At 51.4% G+C, this 25,353-nt stretch overlaps 1 protein-coding gene across 3 annotated transcripts in view; it reads left to right on the top strand.

Moving 5' to 3' along the window:
- Positions 1 to 1,537: 1,537 nt before the first annotated feature.
- LRP4 (LDL receptor related protein 4) overlaps positions 1,538 to 25,353 on the top strand; it is a gene marked incomplete at both ends in the record, with an annotated part of 49,954 nt that continues 26,138 nt past the window's right edge. For 2 of the 3 annotated variants that reach the window (XM_082843871.1, XM_082843873.1), the window contains 16 exons: positions 1,538 to 1,589; positions 14,153 to 14,299; positions 15,443 to 15,559; positions 15,999 to 16,112; positions 16,469 to 16,585; positions 16,921 to 17,049; positions 17,286 to 17,405; positions 17,805 to 17,930; positions 18,547 to 18,672; positions 18,862 to 18,996; positions 19,346 to 19,471; positions 19,790 to 20,020; positions 20,885 to 21,041; positions 22,709 to 22,926; positions 23,087 to 23,263; positions 23,649 to 23,771. In XM_082843871.1, the coding sequence (XP_082699997.1) occupies positions 1,538 to 1,589; positions 14,153 to 14,299; positions 15,443 to 15,559; positions 15,999 to 16,112; positions 16,469 to 16,585; positions 16,921 to 17,049; positions 17,286 to 17,405; positions 17,805 to 17,930; positions 18,547 to 18,672; positions 18,862 to 18,996; positions 19,346 to 19,471; positions 19,790 to 20,020; positions 20,885 to 21,041; positions 22,709 to 22,926; positions 23,087 to 23,263; positions 23,649 to 23,771 (2,215 nt within the window). Of the gene's footprint in view, positions 1,590 to 14,152; positions 14,300 to 15,442; positions 15,560 to 15,998; positions 16,113 to 16,468; positions 16,586 to 16,920; positions 17,050 to 17,285; positions 17,406 to 17,804; positions 17,931 to 18,546; positions 18,673 to 18,861; positions 18,997 to 19,345; positions 19,472 to 19,789; positions 20,021 to 20,884; positions 21,042 to 22,708; positions 22,927 to 23,086; positions 23,264 to 23,645; positions 23,772 to 25,353 lie in introns of all 3 variants that reach the window. The other variant, XM_082843872.1, reaches the window with a different exon arrangement.

Below are 25,353 nucleotides of genomic sequence, written 5' to 3'. Positions count from 1 at the left end.
AATGCATTTTTCCCTTGCTATTGCAAAGTTAATGTTAGCTTTGGTCAAAGATGGTAATTTGAAGTGAAAGCCTTTGAAAAATTGCAGACGAGCGAGGATGAAATGGCAACCAATCCATTGGAGAAATCTCCCAATATCCTCTTTGCACTGTAACAAATTACTCTCCCCTCAGCTAGCATGGCGCATTTGGGGCTTCCTCATTCTATTTACTAGTGAGAAGAAAGTGGTTTAACAAAATTGAAGATGATCCAAAGCCAGAAACTGTTGGCATACCAGCTTGGAGGGAAAAGCGATATACAGGACTCTAAGGAAGTTGGGGACTTGGACAAAAGTAGCAGGACAAGATTCAACCTAGAAAATGGCAGGTGGTAACAAAATTAATCCATATTATTAATATGCACTGGGGAGAGGCGTAGGCCACAAAGCTAAGACAAGAGAGGAATTTATAACTTTATGTACTAACCCAAAGGTTAAATATTGCTAGAAGGCCCTAGAGACTGAAGCTGGGAGGAGGCTGAGGTCTCTGAGAGAATACAACTGCAAGCGAGGGCTTAATTCCTTATCCCCTTCCTTTCTTGCCAGGATCTTAAAGTCAAAGAAGGTGAAGAGGCTAACTACGCTGATTTACAAAGACAGCCAGGAGGAACTACGTCTGGGCCAATTCTGGACGTCCCAGCGGGGGCTACAGGACCCAGACAACCACCTCAGGAAACGAGTAAACGAAAAGGGGGGTCGTAGAATTATTTAGCTCTAGAACAACGCTGCCTAGGCGGGGGTTGGGGGAGGGGTGGAGAAAATCTCAGGAAAGGAATTTTGACAGTGAGAACGCTAGTTAAGACACAGCACTCCAGGCCCCCTGATGCCCCTTGTTTGATGTCCATAAAGACCGAGAGGATTATGCATTAACAAGCCTTGTGTATTCTGAGACATCAATAAAGTCTGGACTTGGGGCCGGTAGGGGGGCCGGGGTCACGTCCAGGCGACTTGGGTCAGCCTGGGTGCACTTCTCTGGCACAGAACTAGAGTGAGCGGGATCCGAGAGTTGCTGCTAGGATAAAACCTTTTCTAAGTTAAGGACTTTAAAGCAGTAGTACTGGGGAGAGTGAAGGGGGGCTCTCTTGAGGGCTAGGAACGTGGGGGCGGCTTGAAGAGGAGCTGGGCCAGCGCTGCAGGCGCCGGCGGCTGGGGTCTGGGGACCGGGGGGCGGGGGCCGAGGGCGGAAAGGGGCCGGGCCGGCGCTGGGGGCGGGACCAGGAGTGGTGGCCGTGGCGGGGGCTGCGGCGCTGGGGGCGGGGCAGGGCGGGGCGGGGCGGCCCGGCCCGGGACACCCCTCCGGATCCACTGGTGGGGCAGCTTCGGCTTCTGCAGCACTGGAGGCGGCAGCGGCCAGAGGGAGACTTGCGGGGCGCGCCCGCCACCGTGGACCGGGACGCTTCCCCTAGGGGACCCTCCGTCGACACCCTCCGCCGCGCCGTCCCGCAGGAGCCGGCGGGACCCCCGGCCGGCAGGGAGCGCCGGCGGCGGCGGCGGCGGCACCATGAGGCGACCGTGGGGCGCGCTGCTGCTTGGCGCCCTGCTCTGCGCACACGGTAAGCGGCGCCGCCGCGCCTACGCCGACCGGCCCAGCGGGAAAGTTTTTCCCTGGGTCCGGCCGCGTCAGGAGTCACCTCCCGAGAGCGGGACGGCGCAGGCTGGGGCCTGGGACCCCTCGCCCTCACTCCAAGCAGGAGCCCAGAGGTTGTGTTCCGGGGAGGGGACCGGGAGCTCCCACAACTCCTCCAGTCCGAGACGGGACAGGGGTGGAGGAGCACTCCGGGCTCGGGTCTGGGCCAGGCTGGGGGGAAGGTCCGAGGCGCTCGCTCGCCTTCCCTCGCTGCTCTTTGAAGAGCTGGGGTGCTTCCCTTTTCAGGTTTAGACAGGGTCTCTGTGTCTTTGGTGCGAATGAATGTGGGCGAAGAAAGGGAGGCGGGGAGGGATGGTCGCTAAACCATAAATTGTAAATAGCCCTCTTTTCAGGGGCTGGGGGTCTCGGGCGGATTGCGGAGAGGCTCCAGAGGAATCTGAATACTTGAGCTCTGGGGATTCCTCCACTCGAGGAACAGTTCCTTGGACTCCGGACCATGCTCCCGCCGAGGGTCCTTGGGCACTGCCTGCTCGCAGCATCTTCACTTAGTGGTGTTTTGGGTTCCCTCTCCTGGTTGTGACCAATCAGCTTCCTGCCCTGGATCCTTCCCGGAGGGGGGGAGGGGGAAACAGGGTTGGAAAAGGGGCAGAGGAGGGACATAGGGAAGAAACTGCTGGAAGGCTCCCGCAGATCCGCCCTGGCCGGGATAGCTGGGCGGGTATCGCCGAACCTCAGAAGGCAGCCTCGCGGCCCGCGCGGTGGCCCTCGGGGAAGCTGGAGGGATGGCAGCAAGACTGCTGCTTCATCTGCTCCTTATTAATAACTTGTTTGGTACCGGTACGCAACTGGTGTGTGTGATTAGGGCTCCAGTGGAATCTGTTTCTCCGCAGCCGGCTAGGACCGTGGGTGCACTCCGTGATTTAGCAGCTGCCTCTAGTTTGTGCCCAAAGATCAAAGAACTTTGATCTTTGAATCCCAACCCTGTTCACCCACCGCTCTTCAGCCGGGGGAGACACGAATCTTCCCATTCTCCCCGCTGCTGGGATGAGGCGGTGGGGTTCAGAATAATGGGGTCTGTAGACCACGGCCTTGAGCCAGTTCTTTAACGTAAAGGGAGCTTGTGTGGAAATAATGCAAATTTCGGAACTTGCCTGGCGGGGCGTGGAGATGCCTGAGCACTTGTTTTAAAGGTGTTTACCTCCCAAATCCAAAACAGAGTTCTCTTGTCTGGTATTTAAATTACCCGTGGGTTTTAAATGACTTTTTCCATGCCCACTCTAACCCGACCGAGCTCTTAACTCTTCCTCTCGGAGTAGTAGCCTGGGCGACCCACGTTCCTCTTTGCACCGTGCTCTCCCCCTCCCGAGCTCTCTCCTAGAAGGTTATTTGCAGCCTCTCTGGCGTGTCGGGACAGCGGCCCTACTGGGGTAGGAATGTAGCTGCTCTTCCCACCGCATGGGCCCCTTAAAGGGACAGCTATGCTTTTTGGGGGCTTTTCCCCTTCGGGCTGCAAGGGAAGAGGATGGAACTTTCCTCTCGGCCCCCTGGAGGAAGTTTTGAAAAAGATCAAGGGAAATGGCACGGCACTGAAAAAAAAAAAAGGGCCAAAACGGATACCAACAAAGCCAGAGAGGAGATTGTCGCCTTCTGCCCTAGGGAAAGGGGAGCTGGAAGGTTCCGGGCTGAGACTGGCCAAGAGGATTTTATCGCTCCAGAGCTGTCAAAATTGCCTAACACTACATCTGCATTGAGAACGGGGGTAGAAAATTATGTATATTTTATGCTTCACAGAAGAAGGTTGGGAGGGTTCTGGGTAACTATTTGGGTTCTTTTTAAGGACAAAATATTTAATGGAAACTTCTAAGCATGGAAGGCTTTCTGTGCATGTGAATAAGGACACTCCATGGCACCAAGATCTAAACTTCACCTGGCCTGATACTGAGCCATCCTCAGAGGCTTGGAGGGGAAAGATTCATGGTTCATCAACCAGTGAGACTGAGCAGTCGCTCAACCAAAAATATCACCACAAGGATCCCGCACTATGTTCCAGGGGCTCAGGGAGAAGACAGTGTGTCATAGTAGATCAGTTAGGCAGATCTGACCTCTGCTAGGAATGAATTCAGGACAATAAGATATGAGGTGCTCATTTGGATGCTGCTAGTACTTGGGGCTTTTCCTAGAGCCTGTGGGATTGGCCTGAGCCTATATAATACTCCAACCTTAAAGATTTTGGAAGGGAACTTGATTGCTGGTAATAGCCCTGGGTATCTGCCTATTGAGGGTTGACGTGAGGCCTCAGATAATCCACCACCATTTGAAGAGTGGAAACCCTGTTTGTCTTGGAGATCTCTTCCAGGTAAGCTTTGGTAGATAGAGGGTTATATCTGAGGATGAGTGCAAATGAGTGGAGCTGAGACTGGTTTCTTTTCCATCTGGTGTTGTCATGGTGCTTGGTTGACCTTGTCCCTGATCTTACTGGACTTGTGAAAGATGCTTGGCTTGTCACTGACTTTGGATTTCCTCTTCTGTCCCCTGTTGCATATCAGATAACATCTTTGGGACTGGCACATGGTATTAAGAATGACAGGTGCAAGGGAACTGAGTATGACCATGTCTGATACAGAGCACGTTGGGCATGTCCATTTTCTGGGCCAGCAGAGAACACAGGAAATCACAGAGGACAGGATATTTTACACGTCTTTCTCATTCTTTCTATGGATTGACTGCTAATCATGATCCCTAAGAAGAAGGAAAATGGGAGAAACTGGCTATGTTGCTTCTCCTTTGAAGAGAAGATTCATCCTAGGGGCTTCCAAAATAGGAACAGAATTTTGGAGACTACTTTAAAAAGTAGTCTTGTCTTTTTTTGTGATTGGACACATCTCATAATTTTGAGACAGTTCCATGCCCATGGCTGACTAGGTCTGTTAGCCTGTTCCAGCCACAGTCTCTACATTCCTTGACGCAGTTTAGCCATGAGTTTTGTCACAGTTGCCTGGACATGGGGCATCTGGCCCCAGACTGTGTCTGGATTACCATCTCAGCTTCAGCATTGGAAGACCTTTTCCCCTTCTCAGCCTGGTGGGATTCAATATCCCAGGAAAGCCTTCCTGCCAACTGGTTGGCTGGCAGAGCCAGGCTTTGGCCCTATAAATAGCTCTGATGAATGCCTGTACTTGCCTCTCTCCTTCCAGCTTCGAGCTGACAGGGTCAGTTCCTTCTCCCCAGCACACTCAGGAGCATTCCCTAAACTGGGCTCTGCACCCATTCATTTGTTCATTCATTCCCCAGACACACATTTGTCAAGTGCTAATCTAATCACTGCATACATAGCTCTGTGATCAAGAAGCAGAGGCAGGCCTGGGTTTGAATCTTGGCTTCGCCACATCTTTGTGACCCTGTACAAAACACTTTATCACCCTGAACTTCGGGGTTCATATCTGTAAGTGGGGGGCGGGGGTGGAGTCGTAATAAATTATCATGTGAGGATATTGTAAAAATTAAATGAAATAATAGTATGTTCAAACCATTCGGCACAGAATCTGACAACTACTCTGTTACCACAGGTCTGGGTAAATGTTAGTTGCTTGTTAGCATGCTTGCAGAAGTGGATTAGAGACAGTTCTTGCCTTTGGACTACGGGAACCAGACAACCGTAGTTATACTACAGTGTCATGTGCTAAAATGGAGGCTCAGCCCTTCATTTCAGCTGGTTTTTTGCTTTCTTTTTTTAAAGATCTTGCCCTTTCTTTTCCCCCTTGAAAACCTAATGAAACCTAAGCATATTTCCCTCCTGTCCACACTTCAAAAAAGAGATTAAGTGATACCATGAGTCTAGGGGGCCCACTCTGCCTTCGTTCTCCTGGGAGAGGGCCTGGGATGTGGGGCTTTCCTCTGAGAGCTTCCCTGTTAAAAGCCCTGTGGTCAGGGATGCAGCCAGGCATCTCACCCTAAGGTTGCTGTGACCCGGGGTGAGAGGTGCTGGCTGAGGTCTCTTGTAGCTGGAACAGTTTAGAATTCCAAGCTCTCCCTCCCACTGGCCTGGGAAAGGAGTCAGGCCCCAGAGCTCATAAGATAGTAATTGCCCCAATTTGGGGGCCGGGCGTTGGGGAGCTGCCTTCCTTCATGACTACTGTCTTCAATCAGGAATCCTGTCAGCGTGCAAGGATAATTGATTCAGGTCTCAAGCCCAAGACTCGCTCCTCCCTCCCCCCACCCAGCCCCCAGCTCCTCCACCCCCAAGTTTGACCCCTGTTGTCTCTTTGTTTCTTCCACTTAAGTTGGTGCCAGAGATGTGATGGTTTTGGGGGCTGCGGAAAGTTGACCATAACCAAGAGCAGCCGTTCAAAAGAGCTGATTCTCTAGCTTCCCTGGCTGTCGTTTGACTCCATTTTCTGTTCTGCACTTTTGATTTAGCAAGAAGCAAACATCCTTGGTGCCCTTGGGCACCTCTTACGCCCTTCTGAGCAAACTTTATTCTTTCACGGCACGTAGGCATTCCCATCCTTGCTCACAGCTGAGTGGATTGCCTGCAAGCTTCCCTAATGCTCTACTCCCCTGCCCATTCAGGTTAGAGTGAGAAGGGGAAGGGCGCTGCCTGAGCCCCAGCTGGGAAAAGCCTTGCCGGAGACTCGGGACTCGCTGCAAGCCCGGACATGGCCTACAGGAGCTCCCCCCTCACCTCTGTGCTGAGCCAGGGAGGATCGGAGTTGCGAGCAAAGCCGGAAACAAAAGACTGGGAGCAAACCTCCCATCTGGCTGAGAGGCAGCACAAAGGTGCTGCTGCATAATTTATCACCGGAGGTTTTCTGGGGCCGGGAAGCTCCTGGCTCCAGGCAGCACCTTTTTGGAGGAGAGGGTCCCTCCCCCTGTCCCATCTGGGTGTAGGGCCAGGCAGGTACAGATTAGGGTATTGGGAGAAACACCTGATTAGCACGTGAAATAAAGAAGCTTTGAGGTTGGAAGCACCTCCAGTGATCTCTCCTCGCTCTGCAGCTCCGCTTCCTGCCTGGCCTGCAGGGCAGGGGTGGGGGGGAAATGCTCCAAATGTTCCCTTCGTTGACCCCAGCCTTGGGAACCCCCCAGCCTTGGGAACCCGACTGTCACCGTGGCATGGATGAGGACAAGAGATAGTTTCACTGTTAGGGACTACAGCCTTCTGGAAACCAAATACAGATGCCAGGTTCTAATATCCATAAGCCTAGTAAATAAGAAAGGGGATTTCCCTCCTTTTTCCACTCCCCTGCCACACTCACTGCCAGTTTAAATGAGAAATTTCAACCACAGGTTCAGAGAAGCAGTAAAAGTGAATGACTTAAAAATATACCTCCCCCAAATGAGAATTTCTGCTCCTCTGGGAGTGATCTCTGGTGACCATTTTTGCCCAACAAGCTGGGGACATGGGGTCTAAAAATTACAAATGTATTTCTGGGGCATTTCACATTTGTGAGTCTTTTGCTGTATTGCTGGCACTCCAAGTGTTAGCGTGTTTTATCACATTTACTCCTCACCATATCCTTATAAGGTAGATTCTGTTAGATTCCTGTCTTAGATGGGAAACTAAGGCTTAGGCCATTTGCTATCACACAGCTAGCGAGTAACTGACCTAGGATTTGAACCCAGAGCTTAAGCTGTTAACTCTCTAATCCATACTACCTCTTAGAATAGAATCTTTTGTATCTAAGCTATACCAGAATGTCTTGGTCGGGACTGTCTGTATTTTATCTTAGATTGCCCTCTCCTCTGTGTTTTCAGTCTTCATCTTCTCAGGGAATCCCAATTCTCATAATTCTTTATGAGAATTACCTTTCAGGTGCTTCTTGATGGAGTGAGGCTTAAAAAAGCTCCCAGAAGGGGAGATATGGTTTGTTGCTCCCTGAAGCCACATGTTAGTCTGTGGACCTTGGGTTTTGAGAGGTAAGGGGAGAGGAAAGCAGTACTTTGAGCAGCCCCTCAGAGAGCACAGCCACATTCAATCCCTGTTGGATTTGTGAAATCTGTTGACTCAGCTTCTAGGCAGGGTAAGAAGCCTGTATGGCGAGGTAGCTACGTTACTGGGTTGAGAGAGAGGACACAGATGAAGATGATGGGGTTAATAACAACAACAACCACAAAAATAATAGCTGCTTATGTGTTATGTATAATAGCTACTTTATATGTATTATTTCATTTAAACCTCCCAGCAACCTTATGAAATAGGTACTATTATTACCCCCGATTCATAAAAAAGGAAACTAATCCATTTCTAAATTGCTCTGTAATTTAGGTTCTAAATGCTCTTTTCTATGTTTGCCTCCTAAGAATTGGTTGATGATAAATTAGGTAAGGATAAAGGATACCATGTACTTCAAGCTCCCCCAGAGAAGGGCAGTAAAGCAGGACTCTTGCCACAAGACTCTCTCCCACCTCTTCCTGTGGTCACTCATGCCACCAGCTTAACCCATGGGAACAGCACTGCAGCTTGGCGCACAGTTGGATTTTTCGACATCTCAAGCCCTGAAATATTAGGGCTAAATCATGGGGTGGATGGATAAGACAGTCTGGATGAGTCAAATTCTATAATAGCAGTAGTAGGTGCTACCATTTATCAAGAGCTTAGTATATGCCAGGCATTATGCTAAGGGCTTTTTATGAATTAAGTAATTCAATTCTCATAATATCCATGGGAGGTAGGGGCTCTTATTATCCCAATTTTCCAGATGAAAAACTAAGGTATAAAGAGATTATACCTGGTCCAATGGCCAGGAATTAGCTTAGTTTTGTTTCCATGTTCTTAACACTATGCTCTTCTGCCTCATAACTTTGGAAGCTGACCATTAAGGACTTCTTTTCTGTGTTTAAAAGTGGCAAGAGAAGGCTGACCTTGTTGGGACCAATAATCATGTGATTTATGGCATCACTTTAGAGAGGGCCCACTAGGAGAAGACTTTATCAGATAGATTTTCAAACCAGGTAAGGCTGGCCTCTAGGGATCTAGGGACAGAAATAAGGAGAGTCACGGCATGTCAGTATCACAGCTTGATAATACAGCCAGTGAAAGGAACTCTTGTTGGAGAAAGGAGTGAACTTAAGCTGGATAGAACTAGGAAGCCACCTTAAAAAGAAGATTCCTGTTTTCTTGAGTATAGGGTAGGTAGGAAATAACCACTTTTATTTCTCATATTCTGGGCTTCTCTTTTCCTATGACTCCCAACTGTCACAAGATTCTAATGGAATGTGTCATTCATTCGTTTCATAAACTTATATTGATCATCACTACATACCAATCACTGAACTGTGCACTGAATACAAATACAAAGCTCTATATCATACAATGCCAACCATCAAGAGGCTTCTGGTCTAGTAAGTGAACAATGGTCCCACAGTGAGCTAAATGCTACCGTAAGAGGAGACACCAAGGGCCTCTGGGGCACACAGCAGGGGCTTTCAATTCAGCTGGGGCTTTGTGGGTCCAGGTGGGGCAGCATCAAGAAAGGGTTCATGTTCTGGCCTCCTTCTACTGCCAGCCATTTACCTTGTTTGGTATTGGTTCCAATGTTTTCTGTGCAGGCTCTGTCCTCTCAAACAGTGGCTGTATAGCTACCCGAGTCTCTCCAGACTGCAGGTATCTCTTGGGTGAGACTAGATCCATTTCCGTATGGCTTTTGGCTGTCACCCCTTTCAGTTGTGTCAGTCTTGTCTTGCTGCATGGGCTTCCCTTTCAGTGAGAGACGCTTACTGAGTAAGCTGCCCAAGGAGCTGAAATCAGTGGATTGGTCCCTTTATTGGCCTGGATGTAGTTCAAAGTCATTCCAAATAACTTATCCTCATTAAATAAGGTTTATATCTTCACCGTTGCTGCCAGTTGTTAGGAGAAGAGAAGAGAGCTTTGGTATGTTATGAAATAAAACATCCTTCACTTATATGAGTGATGATTCCTCCCTTTCCCATTGTAATCCCTTCCACGTTGGGGTAGCTGTCATATCCCAACACTCACAGAACACCCCTTAAGCCTTCTCATTTCTGGTTCAACTTGAAAAAGCTGCTCTGTAGCTGTGTATAGTCACTGTACACCTTGGGCCTCCAAGTGACAGGTGTGGTCCACCTTGAGCTGAGCTTTCTGTGGGGCGATCGGGAGCAGTGCCTCTCTTTTTTTTTTTTTTGCCTGTGCCTCGTGACTTGTGGGATTTTGGTTCCCTGACCAGGGATCGAATCTGGGCCCTCAGCAGTGAGAGCACAGAGTCCTAACCATTGGACAGCCAGGGGAATTCCCAGCAGTGCCTCTCTAACTTGAGTGTGCATCAGTGGGAAGCTTTATTGAAAGTCCAGATTCTGAGATCATATTAAGAGAAGAATATTGGTCTAAGGGTCCGAATGGGGCTGCCATCCTGGCTCTCCTACTCACCCCATGACCTGGGCCAAAGTAGGTGATCTTACCAATTAAATGGGTAGTCCTGTAATGATTAAATGAGAACGCAAGTGTGTATGCAGAATGTCAAGAAAAACTGCAAAACATAATCATTTGTTGTCTAAAGCCCTGCCCTTTTCTGGACCAACACAGTACCGAGGCACTCTTTCAAAGGGCTAGGGTTCCATACTCTCCTTGCTTTACTACTTTACCTTAGGGCAAGGGAAATTGGCCTTTAGCCTCAGCAGTAGCCAGAAGGAGAGGTCACTGCTTGAGATCCATCAACTCACCGCACATTTGCCAATCCAGAATGCAGAAAGAAGGACCCCAAAATCCCAGTGTTATAAATCCCCTTTTTTGATCTCAGGGTATTGGAAATTCTCATAATAGCAATACCACTTATTAGGAGGCAGTATTCATGAAGAGATTAAGAGCAGAGGATCTGGAATTGACCTGCCTGTGTGTGAATACTGGCTCCAACCCTTAGTATCTGTGTGACCTGTCAACAGACTTCCCCTCCCTGTGTCTCAGTGTCCTCAACTGTAAGGTGGTGATAATAATAACAGTGCCACTTGCCAGGGTTGTTGAGAGCATTCAATGATGTGGCATAAGAAAAGCACTTAGAAAAGTATTTGGAGGGCACATGGTAAGTACTCAGTAAATGATGGCTGTATTTTTATGAAGCTTTTGCTGTGTGCCAGCCCCGCGCTAAGCAGTCTACGTGGATTATTTAATCTTTACAAAACCCTTTGTGGTAGAACTGTTGTTATTCCCATTTTATGGATGAGGAAACTGAGACTCAGAGGCATTAACTAACTTGCTCAAAGCTGTAGAGTTAGTGTAGAACCAGGCCTTGAACTCCAGCCTCTCTGACTCAAGAATCTGTGTTCTCTCACGTATTACACTGTGTCTGGTAGTGTAAGCAGATGGGCGTTTCCCTGCTTTCCTTCCGAAGAAAGCAGTGAGAAAGTGGTCAGATGGCTGAGATTTTGGTTAACCTCCCAGGAAGGCCCTATGAGCACATTACCATGTATCCTAAAAGCTGAATAACTTGAAGATCAGGGATAGTGAACACTTTGGGAGGAGGTCTTTTCCATGTTGAATTGCATTAGGTTGAAGGTTCCATGCCCTTTGAGGCCACGGTAGCTTGCAGTGTGGCTGGCAAATAGCTTTCAAGGCCAGAAGCACAGCTGAGTGTTCTAACTGAACACTTCTTAAAATGAAGACCGCGTTTTGCCACCCGCAGTCATTTGTATCCTTTCTTCACTCACCATTCTTTTAGTTAAGAAGGGTTAAAAGCTGTCCTTTATGATCACAGCCAGGACTTGAGTGAAAAGGCAGAATTCCACCTCCCAGGATCCCAGAGGGGCAGCAGTTGTCCAGAAGAGCTGGGGTTTGGAGTATAATGTGTCTGTTTACTGTATGAACACCCAAGCCAAGAGTTTGCCTGTCGCCGGCTGCCTGACCTTCAGATGTTGCTCTGACATGCAGGAAGTCATGACTCTTCAGCAACTAACTTGATGCCCACTGGATGGAATGCTTTGTTCCTGAAGTCTGCAGGGGAAACTCAGGACTTCTGCTATCACTCAGCCAAAAGGGGGCCGGGGGGAGGCTAAACAAAACCCTGAAGGCTCCGCTTTTACCTTGTGGATTCCTTTTGACTTACATGCAGCCTGAAATGCTGCTCTCCTGATCCTCATACTGAGGTTCTTAAAGTCAAGGCCTTTCAGAAAAAGCTAGCCCCCAAATCCTCATGCCTGCACACCCCCAGCATGCATTTCTGGAGCATCCTTGGTGTTCCCAGGCAGGAGGTTAGCCTCTTTCACATTCATCTTCATGTCCAACCCTTGCGGCTTTTTGTACACACAAGGAAACAGGCTAAGGGGCTATGGGATTCGTACAAGGGGGCACAGCTGGTCAGTGGGACCCAGCTCTGTGTGCTCCAGGTCCAGTGCTTCCTCCTCCGCTCCCCCCAGTGCCCCCTCTTCCTCTCCATTCTTGTCACCCCCTTACCCTGATCTCCTCCTTGGTGTGGCCCCGCTCCCTGCTGTGCGTGGCTAGCAGCATTTCTCAACCTCCGTTGACATTTCAGGCTGGATAACTTCTTTGTGGTGGGCGCCTGCCCTGTACATTGTACGACGTTTAGCAGCATCTGTGGCCTTTATCCTCTAGATGCTGCCAGTACCACCAATCACAACCAAAACGATCATGCATTGCCAAATGCCCCCGATCTTCAACTGAGGCCAGTCTTCAATGAAGGAGAAAAATCATCCCTCATTGGGATGACTTTTAGCTTTATTCTTAGCCTTATTCTTCCTCTTCACCATTCTTCCCCGAGAAAGAGGTCAGCGTGTTGGTGGTGAGCCCCATGGCATGGAGTCCTCTGGAATACTTAGTCATTGCTCTTTCATCCCAGCCAGAGTTCCCTAAAGCAGTGCCTATCGCTGTGATGAGCTGGTCAAACTTACAAAAGTTCCTCAGGCTCTGGTGCCCAGGGTCTGAGTGAAAAAAGCCCTCATCCCTTCTCAGTGCTCTCAGAACAGGCCCAAGAGGATGGGACTGGGTCTTCAGTGCTTCCCTGGGAAGAATCCTCTGTCCTGTACTTGCAGAGAGATCTGGAGAGACAGGAGTGCTGGGCTTGGAGTGGGGCCTTCCTATGAGGTATAGAGATGCTGCTCCTTTCAGATGGATTCCCGTGGCTTCTGCAGGAAATCCTGCATCTTTTCTAGGGCAGCTGATTCCCTTAGCATGTGGAGCGGGAGGGCAAGGCCTCAGTTGAAGATTGGGTGAAAGCTGTGGTCCTTCACTCCAGAAATGTACACTTTGCCTGTCGTTTCAGGGGTTCACAGATACCAAAGGTTGGCCATCCCTCCCATCCATTTGCAGGTTAGGGGCCCTTGCTTTATGCTTACACTTATCCTTGGGGTTGAAGTGGAGAGGGAGGGGTCTTTGGCTCCCCTTTTGCTTTTGGTGGGAATAACAGTCCACCCTTTCATTCTGGGCCCTAAACCCTAGGCTGGCTTGAGTAATATAATACAAGGTGAGGATGTAGTCAAGGAGATGAGCCGAGAGAGAAGCTGGGCCCTGTAAATAGGAAAGGAAGCGGGATGGCAATTCGGGAGCTGACTCCTTCCCTGTTCCAGCCCAGCCTCAGGGCAAGGCCCAGCTGAGGGGAGGAAAGGGAGGAGAAAGCAAGCGGAGGAGATGAGCAAGGGAGAGGTGACCCCCTTCTTCCCCAGCTGCAGCAGCCCAGCGGGTTAGATGAATGCTGGGAGGGGGGAGGGTGACCCTGGCAGAACCCTTTGTTCCAGCTGAGGCTGGAGCGGGGGCACCGAGCCATTCACACGCCATCCCAGGGCATCCTGCTGGGCACGCTGGGGAGGGGGCACAGCAGCCGGTCATGGGACTTGGCCAGGCAGATAGCTGGATGCTCAATAGGGAAGCCTAGCTGCGTGCTGCGGAGGCTGCGGGAGGGGCTGCTTCTGCCATCCTTCCTCCAGGCTGTGGCCGGTTCCGCAGACCAGAAGGCCCTGACTGGTCCCAGTCGCTCTGCCCTGAGGCAGCCTGGTTTCCCGGTCCCGCTTCTCCTGGTCACCCTCCTTAAAGCGAGTTCTAACTCAGGGACTCAGAGCAGCGCCTGTTGCTCCCTGCTCCCTCGTGTGATTTCTTATCCCTAAAGGGGCTCCAGCATTTTAATTCCACTCTTATTTCTTGTTCTCCCTGGCCAATGTCCTGGTCCTGGATAGAGGCAAAAGCATCCATAACTCCACCTACTTTTGGAGGGAAGGATATGGAAACCTTTCTACGTCGCCCATGCTGTCCCTGGCTCCCCTTCCTCAAGACCACCAGCCCTCTAGGTGGCATCATTTGTCCCTGGGCCTTTGGGGGTGTGTGCAAAAAAACCCTGTCATAGAAGGGATACTGGACTGTTTGTGAGCCCAAAGTCAGAGGGTATCTTCTTGACCATTTGTGCCTTGGAGGAGGGGGAAGGCACGATTATATGGTCCACACCTCCCTGCAGCATCACTGTGGCCTCCTAGGTGACGGTGCTCCTAGACTTGGCTCCTCTACCTTGCCCCCCTGGAATGGGCTTTGGTTGCGTGGGAGCTGAGCCCTCACTGGTTCCTCTTCCCTCTTCCCAGGCCTAGCCAGCAGCCCCGAGTGTGCTTGTGGTCGGAGCCACTTCACGTGTGCAGTGAGTGCCCTCGGCGAGTGTACCTGCATCCCCGCCCAGTGGCAATGTGATGGAGACAACGACTGCGGGGACCACAGCGATGAGGACGGATGTAGTAAGAACCTCCCCATGGGACGCTGGGAAGTGGTAGAAGGTGTGAGGGAGCAAGGACAGGTGTGATGGCGTGTTCTGTGCATCAGCTGTGTCAGACTCAGAGTTGGACTCTCTCGAGGGTGACAGATATTAACAGATGGGTGGTTTCTTCACAATATATATGGCTTCAGCCCTCCCATATTTCCATGCATGTGTGGCCAATAAAACAAACTTTGAAACAAGTACAGGAGAAAACATTTGAAATTACAGGTGGTCTCTTTAATTAAATAGATCTCTCTGTATTTATGTGAATATGTGTATCTATTGCATATTTGTGCATTTTAAAACGTGCGTACTATACGTGGATGCCAAGTATTTCTGTGTTTCTTATGTTGGTATTCTTTGTAATCACACCTTTTCAAATAACATAAACTTTGTAAGAAATCACATGTTCTCATGAAATCTCCCCTTTCCCCTAGTGTCGTAACATGCACAACAGGCTAGGGTATCCTGTCTGGATATGTAGTAATATTACTCCTGAGCCAATTACTTGTCTGGATTCAGGGGTGCAGTCTCCACCCTGCAGCACCTATATCTGAGGGAGGCTAATTAGTCTCAGAAGAGTGAAGCTACAACCTGGACCTTATTAACCCTAACCAGTTTAGCTAATTGTGATGATGGTAAATGGCTCACTTTCATGTAGCATTTTGGAGGTGTCAAAAGACCTCACTGAGTCAATTATAATTATCCCCATTATACAGTCAAAGAACCTGTAGCTCAGAGAGGGTAACTGGTTTGTGTGATAAGTGATGAGTTCTCGAACTTGAAATTGAGCCCAGGTGTGTCAATCATCATTTGATAAGAGGAAATGGGGAAAAATACTTTTGTTTGTCTTTTCATGTTTTCCTTAACTGCTTTCCTAGTGGTTTTGAGCTCCTTGGGCTCTTCTGCCTTCTGAATCCCTGACCACCACTCCCTGAGAAAGCTCTGGCTTCTTAACTGCTGTTTCTGCTTGGTTCTCCATCAGCTGGGGGCAGGCGTAGGAGTCTGTGAGGAAGGACTGTAATTCAGACAGGGAGTTACCAAAGGATTTCTGGCCCGGTTGAGCCTGCCTGAGTAAGTACACCAGACTGACACTCATTTCCCTTCTTTTGCGGGGACTCAGTGCTACCCACCTGCTCCCCTCTTGACTTTCACTGTGACAATGGCAAGTGCATCCGCCGCTCCTGGGTGTGTGACGGGGACAACGACTGTGAGGACGACTCGGATGAGCAGGACTGTCGTGAGTGCTGGCAGGGCTGGGCAGGTTCCATCAAGCTCTGCTGGGAAACAATTTTCAATCAGAGAATGATGCCACAGGGGCTTCCCTGGCAGTCCAGAGGTAGATACTTGGCCTTCCAATGCAGGGGGTACAGGTTCAATCCATGGTCGGGGAGCTAAGATCCCACATGCCTCGCGGCCAAAAAAAACCAAAACATAAAACAGAAGCAGTATTGCAACAAATTCAATAAAGACTTGAAAATGATGGCCCAGCCCGTGGTCTTTGGCTCTTGTCCTTCCACCTCTTCTCTTGGTCAGATAAGCCCCCGGAGACAGCCACCTCCTAGGCTCCCTTGGGAAGCATCCGAGCTGCTTGGCTGCTCTGCTCTGCAAGGCTTTCTGCTGGGCTCCCAGGCGCTGGCCCCACTGCCTGTAGCAGCCTGACTGCTCTGTGCCCACAGCCCCGCGGGAGTGTGAGGAAGACGAGTTCCCCTGCCAGAATGGCTACTGCATCCGGAGCCTGTGGCACTGCGATGGTGACAACGACTGTGGTGACAACAGCGATGAGCAGTGTGGTGAGCGGTGCTCCAGGGAGGCAGGCGGGGTGGCTGGTGGATGGCATGGCCATGGGGAGAAAGAGCAGCAGGGGCTCTAGCACTGCCCGAACCTTGAACTGCCCAGGTGCCTGGAGCAGCTGGAGGAGAGCAGGAGGGGCAGAGCAGCCAGACCCCCCAGGAACCACAGAATAGGAACCTGAGGCCCAGTCTCTCCAGGGCTTTGGCTTTCCCCTTGGGAGTCTGCACCGAATCTGTGGTGTCTTGCAGGGCCTGGGTCAGACTCCCAGGGGCAGTGAGGATGGGAGTCAGGGAGGATTGCAGGAGGGTTGCCGGTGGGGCTCCTGCAGGATTGTTGTCCCATTGCGTCCCCCCAGACATGCGCAAGTGCTCCGACAAGGAATTCCGCTGCAGCGATGGAAGCTGTATCGCTGAGCACTGGTACTGCGATGGCGACACTGACTGCAAAGATGGCTCTGACGAGGAGAGCTGTCGTGAGTGGCCCCAGAACTCAGGCTCTTGGGCTGGGATGGGGCAGAGAGCTCCATGCCATGGGCTGGGGGCCAGGCTGAGGAGTGCATGAACAGTGGGCAAGGAGTGTGGGTTCTTAAGAAGCGGCTCCTCCTAGGTTGAGCCAGGGAGGGAAGAGGTTCCCCAGGTGGGAAGGGAGGTCTCCCTTTGGTCCACCAGAATATGGGAGTCTAGAAGGGCCATCCCAAATGAAACCTGGTTTCTTTGTCTGAGCATCTTGCTCCTTTGAGGAGTCAGGGCCCCTCTCCTCTGTCCAGGACTGAGTGTATTCCCCTCCCCGCCCCTGCCCTCCTTCCAGCCTCGGCAGTGCCAGTGCCCCCCTGCAACCTGGAGGAGTTTCAGTGTGCCTACGGCCGCTGCATCCTCGATATCTACCACTGCGATGGTGATGATGACTGCGGAGACTGGTCGGACGAGTCTGACTGCTGTGAGTGCTCTGGCCAGCTGGGTGGGGGAGGGGAGGCCAGGCTGGGAGGAACTCCTGGGGTGGCAAGGCACAGGTGCCACCTGGGTCAGGAGCTCAGGGGACAAGCTTTTGGTTTCCCTGGTCCCTACTGAGCAAAGATAGAAGAGCCTGGGTGCTGGGGCTGGGGCTTTCTGGTCTGCCATGGGACACTGGGTGCAGGGACTAGCTAGAGACAGAAGCCTATCGTGTTTCCGCAGCCTCCCACCAGCCCTGCCGCTCTGGGGAGTTCATGTGTGACAGTGGCCTGTGCATAAACGCGGGCTGGCGCTGTGATGGCGACGCGGACTGTGATGACCAATCTGATGAGCGCAACTGCAGTGAGTGGGGGGCGGTGCCGACGGCCTGGGCTGGAAGTAGAGAGAGGCCACCACCGGTAAAGCTTGAAGACAGTTAGGACAGGACCACCATGTATAGTCGTGTAGGTTGGGCATGGCCCAGAGGTGCTAGGTGCAAAGGATGCCAGTCCCACAGTAGGCATATCCTCCATGATTCTGTAGATTTATATAGTCATCATGGCAGTTTCCAGCAGATGGCAGTAGTTTCTTGAGGAAAAGGCACCTTTTTCCAATTCCCACAGAGATGCCATATAGACCAGCTGTGACGCTGCTGTCAAGAAGAGTGGCGTGGGTGCTGGCATAAAGCGCATTTTGGGGTGTCAGGGTGGTGCTTTGGGCTGACGTGGGGCCCGGCTTTCATTAGACCTTTGCTTTGCCCAGCCACCTCGATATGTACGGCGGAACAGTTCCGCTGTCGGTCAGGCCGCTGCGTCCGTCTGTCCTGGCGTTGTGATGGGGAGGACGACTGTGCGGACAACAGCGATGAAGAGAACTGTGAGAACACAGGTAGAGTCTCCCAGGGGTACCCCAGGCCCGTTAACCCATAGGTGGGTTGGAGGATAGGGGTGGGAAGAGGGTGTTACTGCTGCCTTTCCATTTGGGCCAAGGTGATGCTTTAGTCAGATCTTGCCCATGACCTGGATTTTTCCTGCTCTTCTCAATTACCAGTGTCAAATCCAGGTGCATCTGTTGACCTGCAGTCTCATGGCCTGGAACACAGTATCAGGGCTGGGAGTTTCAATGGCCTCTCACATCTTAACTCACACATGGCTGGTGCCTGGTGCTCTGGCCTCGTGAGCAAGGACTGATCTCTGGCTGACAGCCCCCATGCCCCCTCCCCTAGCCACACTGGTGCCGGACACATGGATGTGCTCTCTCATTCTGTCCCACACCCCTCACCATCCCACTGCGGTGTCCTGGGGAGAAAACACATGCAGACATTCAGCCAGCCCTGTCTGAGCTGTTTCCTGCCTTGGACCCCGACCCTCCCACCTTGAGTCTCATCTGTCTCCAGCTCACCCTAGAAAATGACAGGCTCCCATCCTTTTGCTGACCCAAGCCCTGCCCTGATGTGACCTGGGTCTCCCTCCCTCCTTCCCCATTTTCCTCCCTCCCTCTCCAGGAAGCCCCCACTGTGCCTCGGACCAGTTCCTGTGTTGGAATGGGCGCTGTATCGGGCAGAGGAAGCTGTGCAATGGGGTCAATGACTGTGGGGACAGCAGTGACGAAAGCCCACAGCAGAGCTGCCGTGAGTGTCCCCCCGGGCGCGCCCACCCGTGGTTTGTGGCTGAGCCCCGCCCATATGCTTCAAAGAGAAGCCTCCCCAGTGACTCTTGCAGCCTCAGGAGCTGTTTTTCGTGGTCCAGGTGGAATGCCAAGTTGGCTGTCTGGGGGAGGATTCTGGGCTCAACTCCCATCTCTGGCCTGCCTGGCACAGGGCCCCGGACGGGTGAGGAGAACTGCAATGTTAACAATGGTGGCTGCACGCAGAAGTGCCAGATGGTGCGGGGGGCAGTGCAGTGTACCTGCCACACAGGCTACCGGCTCATCGAGGACGGACGCACGTGCCAGGGTGAGCTGGGGCCTGGGTGGGAGCAGGGCCAGGCAGCTGTGTTTCCGATGGGTCAGGCATTTGATGGGCGTAACCTCATATCATGATCACAGTAGCCTTGGGAGGTAGGGATTGTTATCCCTCCCATTTCAAAGGTGGGGGAACGGAAGCTCAGAGAGGTGAGTTAGCAGAGTTGGGATTCCAGCCCAGCTCGGAGTGAACTCAAAGCCCTTGACCGCTTGTTATATAGTCTTCCCACTAGGCCTGGAAAGTAGATGGGTATGTGGGCAGGGAAGCAGCTCATCAGCTGGGCAGTTGGGGTGGGAGGATGGCAGAACAGAGATCTCCTGACCACGTTCCGTCCTCACAGATGTGAATGAATGTGCCGAGGAGGGGTACTGTAGCCAGGGCTGCACCAACAGCGAGGGGGCTTTCCAGTGCTGGTGCGAAGCAGGCTACGAACTCCGGCCTGACCGGCGCAGCTGCAAGGCTCTGGGTAAGGGGTGTTGGCATTTGGCTGGGTGGGCAGAGGACTGAGCCTGGCAGCCAGGTGCTCCGGTGCTTGGAGATTTGCCGAGAGTTAGCTGTTTCCATTGCAGTAAAATGGAGCTATGAATTGCATCCTGAGCCCCAAGCAAAACCCTGCTGGGCTGGGATGTGTACTTTGCAGGCTCCCGCCCTTCTAGCACTGATGCTAACAGCTTGGGACGTGCCCTAGAGGGCTAGGGGCCCCCTGGAGCTGGGGGTGCATGCTGATGTTGCCAGGGGCAGCTCTGGAGCCTGGCGGGGGCCCCATTTCTATGCCACGTCCCAGGGCCGGAGCCTGTGCTACTGTTCGCCAACCGCATCGACATCCGGCAGGTGCTGCCGCACCGCTCTGAGTACACACTGCTGCTCAACAACCTGGAGAACGCCATCGCCCTTGACTTCCACCACCGGCGTGAGCTTGTCTTCTGGTCCGATGTCACCCTGGACCGGATCCTCCGCGCCAACCTCAATGGCAGCAATGTGGAAGAGGTTGTGTCTACAGGGCTCGAGAGCCCAGGTAGGGAACGAGGCCCCATGGGGAGGGGCAGGGCCACACCACATGCAGAGCCATCGAGGAAAGAACAGGCGAGTGGCTACAAACCTTAGGCAGCGGAACATCTTCTTCTCGCAGTGAAATCTTGGATGGAACTCTAATATGGAAAACATTCATTAGTCTACCTTCATTTTATAGGTTCAGGTTTATAACATCTGCTGGTTGTAAAGCAAACATGAGCTCAATCAGCAAGAGTAATGAGACCGTTTTGATGAATGTAACCACCTGAAATCAGAGATTGGTGGATGACCGTTACAGTTCTCTATCAGCCTTGCATCCAATTAAATTCTGACTTTCGATTGCTTAGTATTAGGAATATTCTGATCAACCCAGATAAATATATCCAAATGTTTGCAGATTAGAAAAACAATAGCTCACTTTGCAATCTCAGGCCATTCTACAAGCAAGGGAAGTGGGTTAGAATTTGGTATTGAGCACATTTGACTCAAATGCTTATGGGACTTCTGATGTTCCTCTGTGAACCCCTGAGCCACAATTTGTAAACCCCTGGGCCAGTGCAGTCGGGGACCCTGGGTGTGGGTCAGGGAGCCAGGATTCGTGAAGTGGAATGTGATTGGCTACGAGGAGGAAATGCATGACCTTGGACAGTTACTTGACTTCTCTGTGCCTCAATATCCTCACCTTCATGGGCATTATAGTACCTAGCTCACACAGCTGTTGTGATGATTAAATGAGTTAGTGTGTGTAACATGGGTAGAAGAGTACCTGGCCCAAGAAACGGCTTTGTGTAAGAGCTGCCCTTGCTTCTACGGCACAGAGGAGCCTGGGCTGAACCCCTGACATTTTTCCATGGCCTCTTTCCACTAGGGGGCCTGGCTGTGGATTGGGTCCATGACAAACTCTACTGGACCGACTCAGGGACATCAAGGATTGAGGTGGCTAACCTGGACGGGGCCCACCGGAAGGTGCTTCTATGGCAGAACCTTGAGAAGCCCAGGGCCATTGCCTTGCACCCCATGGAGGGGTGAGTGAGCTGTGGCTCAAGCTCCCAGGTTCCTCATGCAACCTCCAGGGACAGTTCCCCCCGCCACCTGGGCCAGACTTTATTGGTAGGGGGTGGGGTGGGGGGGGCGGGCATCCTCACAGGGTGATGTTAATAGCCTTGGCTGTGCACTCAGACACACCTGGATTTACAGCTCTTCAGTAATTGGCTGTATGGCCTTGGGCTAATTAATCTCTCTATGCCTCCATTTTACTCATTTCTAAACTGGTGATCGAAAATATACCTACCTCACAGCTGTGTGAAGATTAAAGATTGAATGAGATGATGCATTTTAAATGGCATAACACATTATATAAGTGGCAGATGTTTAGTATTTTTGTTATTAGTTCATAGGGTTGAGCTAATTAATAAAAATTAATAGGGGGCTTCCCTGGCGGCACAGTGGTTGAGAATCTGCCTGCCAATGCAGGGAACACAGGTTCCATCCCTGGTCAGGGAACTAGATCCCACATGCGTGCCGCAACTAAGAGTTTGCCTGCCACAACTAAGGAGCCCACCGGCTGCAACTAAAAAAAAAAAGCACAAGTGCTGCAACTAAAGGAGCTGGCGAGCTGCAACTAAGACCCAGCACAACCAAAAAATAAATAAATCAGAATAAAATAACTTTAAAAAAAAAACCTGGCAAAGTTGAATGGCAAGAAGCTGGCATTACTTTAAAAATAAAATAAAAATTAATAATTTTATTATTAGAAGAAAGGTCTCCTGAAATGCAAGTTCTTAGCCTCTGGATTTTAAAACTTAAATGCAGGGACTTCCCTAGTCGTCCAGTGGTAAATAATCCGCCTTCCAATGCAGGGGACGCAGGTTCGATCCCTGGTCAGGGAACCAAGATGCCACGTGCTGCGGGGCAGCCAAGCCCACGCGCCACAGCTACTGAGCTTGCGTGCCTCAACTAGAGAGCCCACGCGCCACAGCTACTGAGCTTGCGTGCCTCAACTAGAGAGCCCACGTGCCACAAACTACAGAGCCCACGCGCTCTGGAGCCCATGTGCCCTGGAGCCTGTGCGCCACCACTAGAGAAGAGAAAACCTGCACACCACAACTAGGGAGAAGCCCGTGCGCCCGAACGAGCGCCACAATGAAGGCTCCCGTGTGCCGCAACGAAGACCCCACACAGCCAAATGAATAAATATTAAAAAGAAAAATTTAAGTGCAGTCAATCAAGGGGGGTGTCCTCTAAGATCCTACAGTTGCAGGTCAGCTGTTTTAGAAACACTGTGTGTGTGTGCGCACATGCGCGCGCATGTGTGAAATTACAAAAGGCGGTGGTAGACATTATGACAAAGAAGAAAGTGCTTGTCCTAAGTCGTATCACCCTAGTATATTGTCAGTTCCACAAGGTCAGGATTTTTGTCTGTTTTGTTCACTGCTGCACTCCCAATACCCAAGATAGATATGCCCTGCTCGTAGCAGGTATTCCAAAATTTTTTTTGTTAAATGAATACATGCCCTGTCTAGAGACATTTAAATTCAAATATTGAAAAAATGCTCTGCAGACCAAACAATGTGTCTCCTAACAGTTGGAGTCACCTGGTTTAAACCAATAAAAGCCCCCTGCCTGATGACTATCCTGGGTACTTACCCACCCTCTACTGCCTTCCTCGCAATGTGCTTTTTTCTATTCCCAGTACCATTTACTGGACAGACTGGGGCAACACCCCCCGCATCGAGGCCTCCAGTATGGATGGCTCTGGACGCCGCATCATCGCCGATACCCATCTCTTCTGGCCCAACGGCCTCACCATTGACTATGCCGGGCGTCGTATGTACTGGGTGGACGCTAAGCACCACGTCATCGAGAGGGCCGATCTGGACGGGAGTCACCGCAAGGCTGTCATTAGCCAGGGTGAGGCCCTCCCTTCACTCTCCTTTATCTCTCATCCTACTTCCACTGTCCCAGCCCCCAGGAGCCGTGGCAGAGGGTGAGATTTGTACAGTTGCTGGGCCTGGGCCCAGGGGCCAGGCAGGCCATGTCTAGACTGAGGTCATCCTGGGCTTTCCCCCAGGCCTCCCGCATCCCTTTGCCATCACCGTGTTTGAAGATAGCCTGTACTGGACAGACTGGCACACCAAGAGCATCAATAGTGCTAACAAGTTTACTGGCAAGAACCAGGAGATCATTCGCAACAAACTGCACTTCCCCATGGACATCCACACCTTGCACCCCCAGCGCCAGCCTGCAGGTAAAAAACCGCCCACCTGGTGGGCCTCCAGTGCTTCTGAGAACCTTCCTTGCACCTGTCACAGTTGCCGTTGTTTCTCGCGGGGAAATTTGAGATTAGCACTGATGTGGGCGAATCCCTCCCTCTGCTGGAAATTTAGGGTAGTACAACGTTGAGACTCATGAAGGACTTTCAATTTCACTGTCCCCATCTAATTCATGCAGACATTTCCTGTGTGTCAGGTATTCACTCTGCTTACAGGTGGGGCAGATATAAAAACTAATAAGGCATAGTTCCTCCCTTGAGGGAACTCATACCCTTGCTAAACCACTACTCACTAGTCTTGGGACCGCTTCTCCCAACCTTTGGTCTTACCCGGCCTTCTTGCTCTGGGCTTTTTGAGCAGGGAAAAACCGCTGTGGGGACAACAATGGAGGCTGCACCCACCTGTGTCTTCCCAGTGGACAGAACTACACCTGTGCCTGCCCCACTGGCTTCCGCAAGATCAGCAGCCACGCCTGTGCCCAGAGTAAGTGGGTCTAGGGCACCTGCCTCAATGGACGTGCCTTGTGAGGGTGGGTGGAAGGAACAAGGGATAGGAGTTCAGGGATTGCCAGTTGTGGGGAGGAGCCGGGCTCCTCAGGTAGCCCCTGGAGAGGAAGAATGTAAGAGGCTGAGGGCTCCCATGTCAAAGCTGAGGGCTGGGCTTCCCTGGTGGCGCAGTGGTTGAGAATCTGCCTGCCGATGCAGGGGACACGCGTTCGTGTCCCGGTCCGGGAAGATCCCACATGCCGTGGAGCGGCTGGGCCCGTGAGCCATGGCCGCTGAGCCTGCGTGTCCGGAGCCTGTGCTCTGCAGCGGGAGAGGCCACAACAGTGAGAGGCCCACGTACCACCAAAAAAAAAAAAAAAAAAGCTGAGGGCCCAGCAGTAGTCCCTGAAGGCTCAGTGCCACCACCCAGTCAAGTATGAACTCCTGCAGCCAGGCTTGTGTATCATTTCACCCAGGATGCTTTGTCTGTAGGCAGCAAGAGGGTTCCAGGCCCTTCTACAAAGCAGGGGAATGGCTTCCTAGCTCTTTACCTTTAGCCTCACCCTGTTACAGACTTTCTCTCAGCCCCTAAACCATAGAGTAAGATCAGGACTTCTGATGGTGCTCTGCGTACATAAGCCCTGGATAAATAAGTGCCTAGTGAGTGAAAGATAATGGGATTCCCAGGGGGCTCCCTGAACCGCTACTCTGGCTTCCTTTGAGCTCCTGAAGGTGTATTGCCTTGAGAGGGTGGCCTTGTCTAGCTCAGTGGTGCAGGTGCTTTTTCCTAAGAATAGTCCAGAGAAGCGTGATCCAGATGTATAGCACAACCAGCAAGGGGCTGGGGTAATTCCTCACACATCACAGCTCTTCTCATTTACTGCTGTATGCCCACTGATCCTCTTATCTCTGGTTAAAATCAAATTTCTCTTGGGATCTAGGTCTTTTCCAGAGAGTGAAATTAGGAAAACTATTCAGAGGAACAGGGGCAGTGGTCATTCAACACTTTGATTGAGAACCTCATTTCCTTGCCTTCTTTTGTGCCCAGCTATTCCCAGGTTGTCTTAATGAGATGCAAGGAACTTCCCCTTAAAGGTTTCCCAGAGCTTAAAAGAAGATAGCTGATAAAGTTAGGCAGGAAGTGCCTTTCCAAGCAGAATAGTATATGGGGAGATATTCAGACAGACCAGAATAGGGGCAGGGGATGGAAAAGAGCCAGCTGGGAAGAAGCTCTATAGAGGTGTGGCCAGAGCTCCATCTCTGGAGTCAGACCTGAGTTCAAGTCCCTGCTTCGGTGCTTTGTAGCTGTGGGATCCTGGACCAGTTACTTGGCCCCTGTTAGCCTCAGGATTGCTTATCCAGAGAATGAGAATAAAAATGGCGTGAACCACAAAGGGTTGTTATGAGGGTAAAGGAGACGAGGCAAGAAAAGCACCAAGCTTGGTGCCTGGCAAGGAGTAAGTGCTCTGCAAATAGTCATTATTGGCTGAAGTCATGAAGAGCAAGAAGGGATCTAGATGACGGAGTGGAGCAGAAGTCCTGAAGCGGACACGAAGGCAGAGAGGCAGGGTGGGGTTGAC

Source organism: Leucopleurus acutus (genome assembly GCF_964270905.1).
Source record: "Leucopleurus acutus genome assembly, chromosome: 8".
Taxonomy (NCBI): domain Eukaryota; kingdom Metazoa; phylum Chordata; class Mammalia; order Artiodactyla; family Delphinidae; genus Leucopleurus; species Leucopleurus acutus.
The sequence above is the reverse complement of the archived record's forward strand: the minus strand, read 5'-3'. Positions and strand labels throughout refer to the sequence as shown.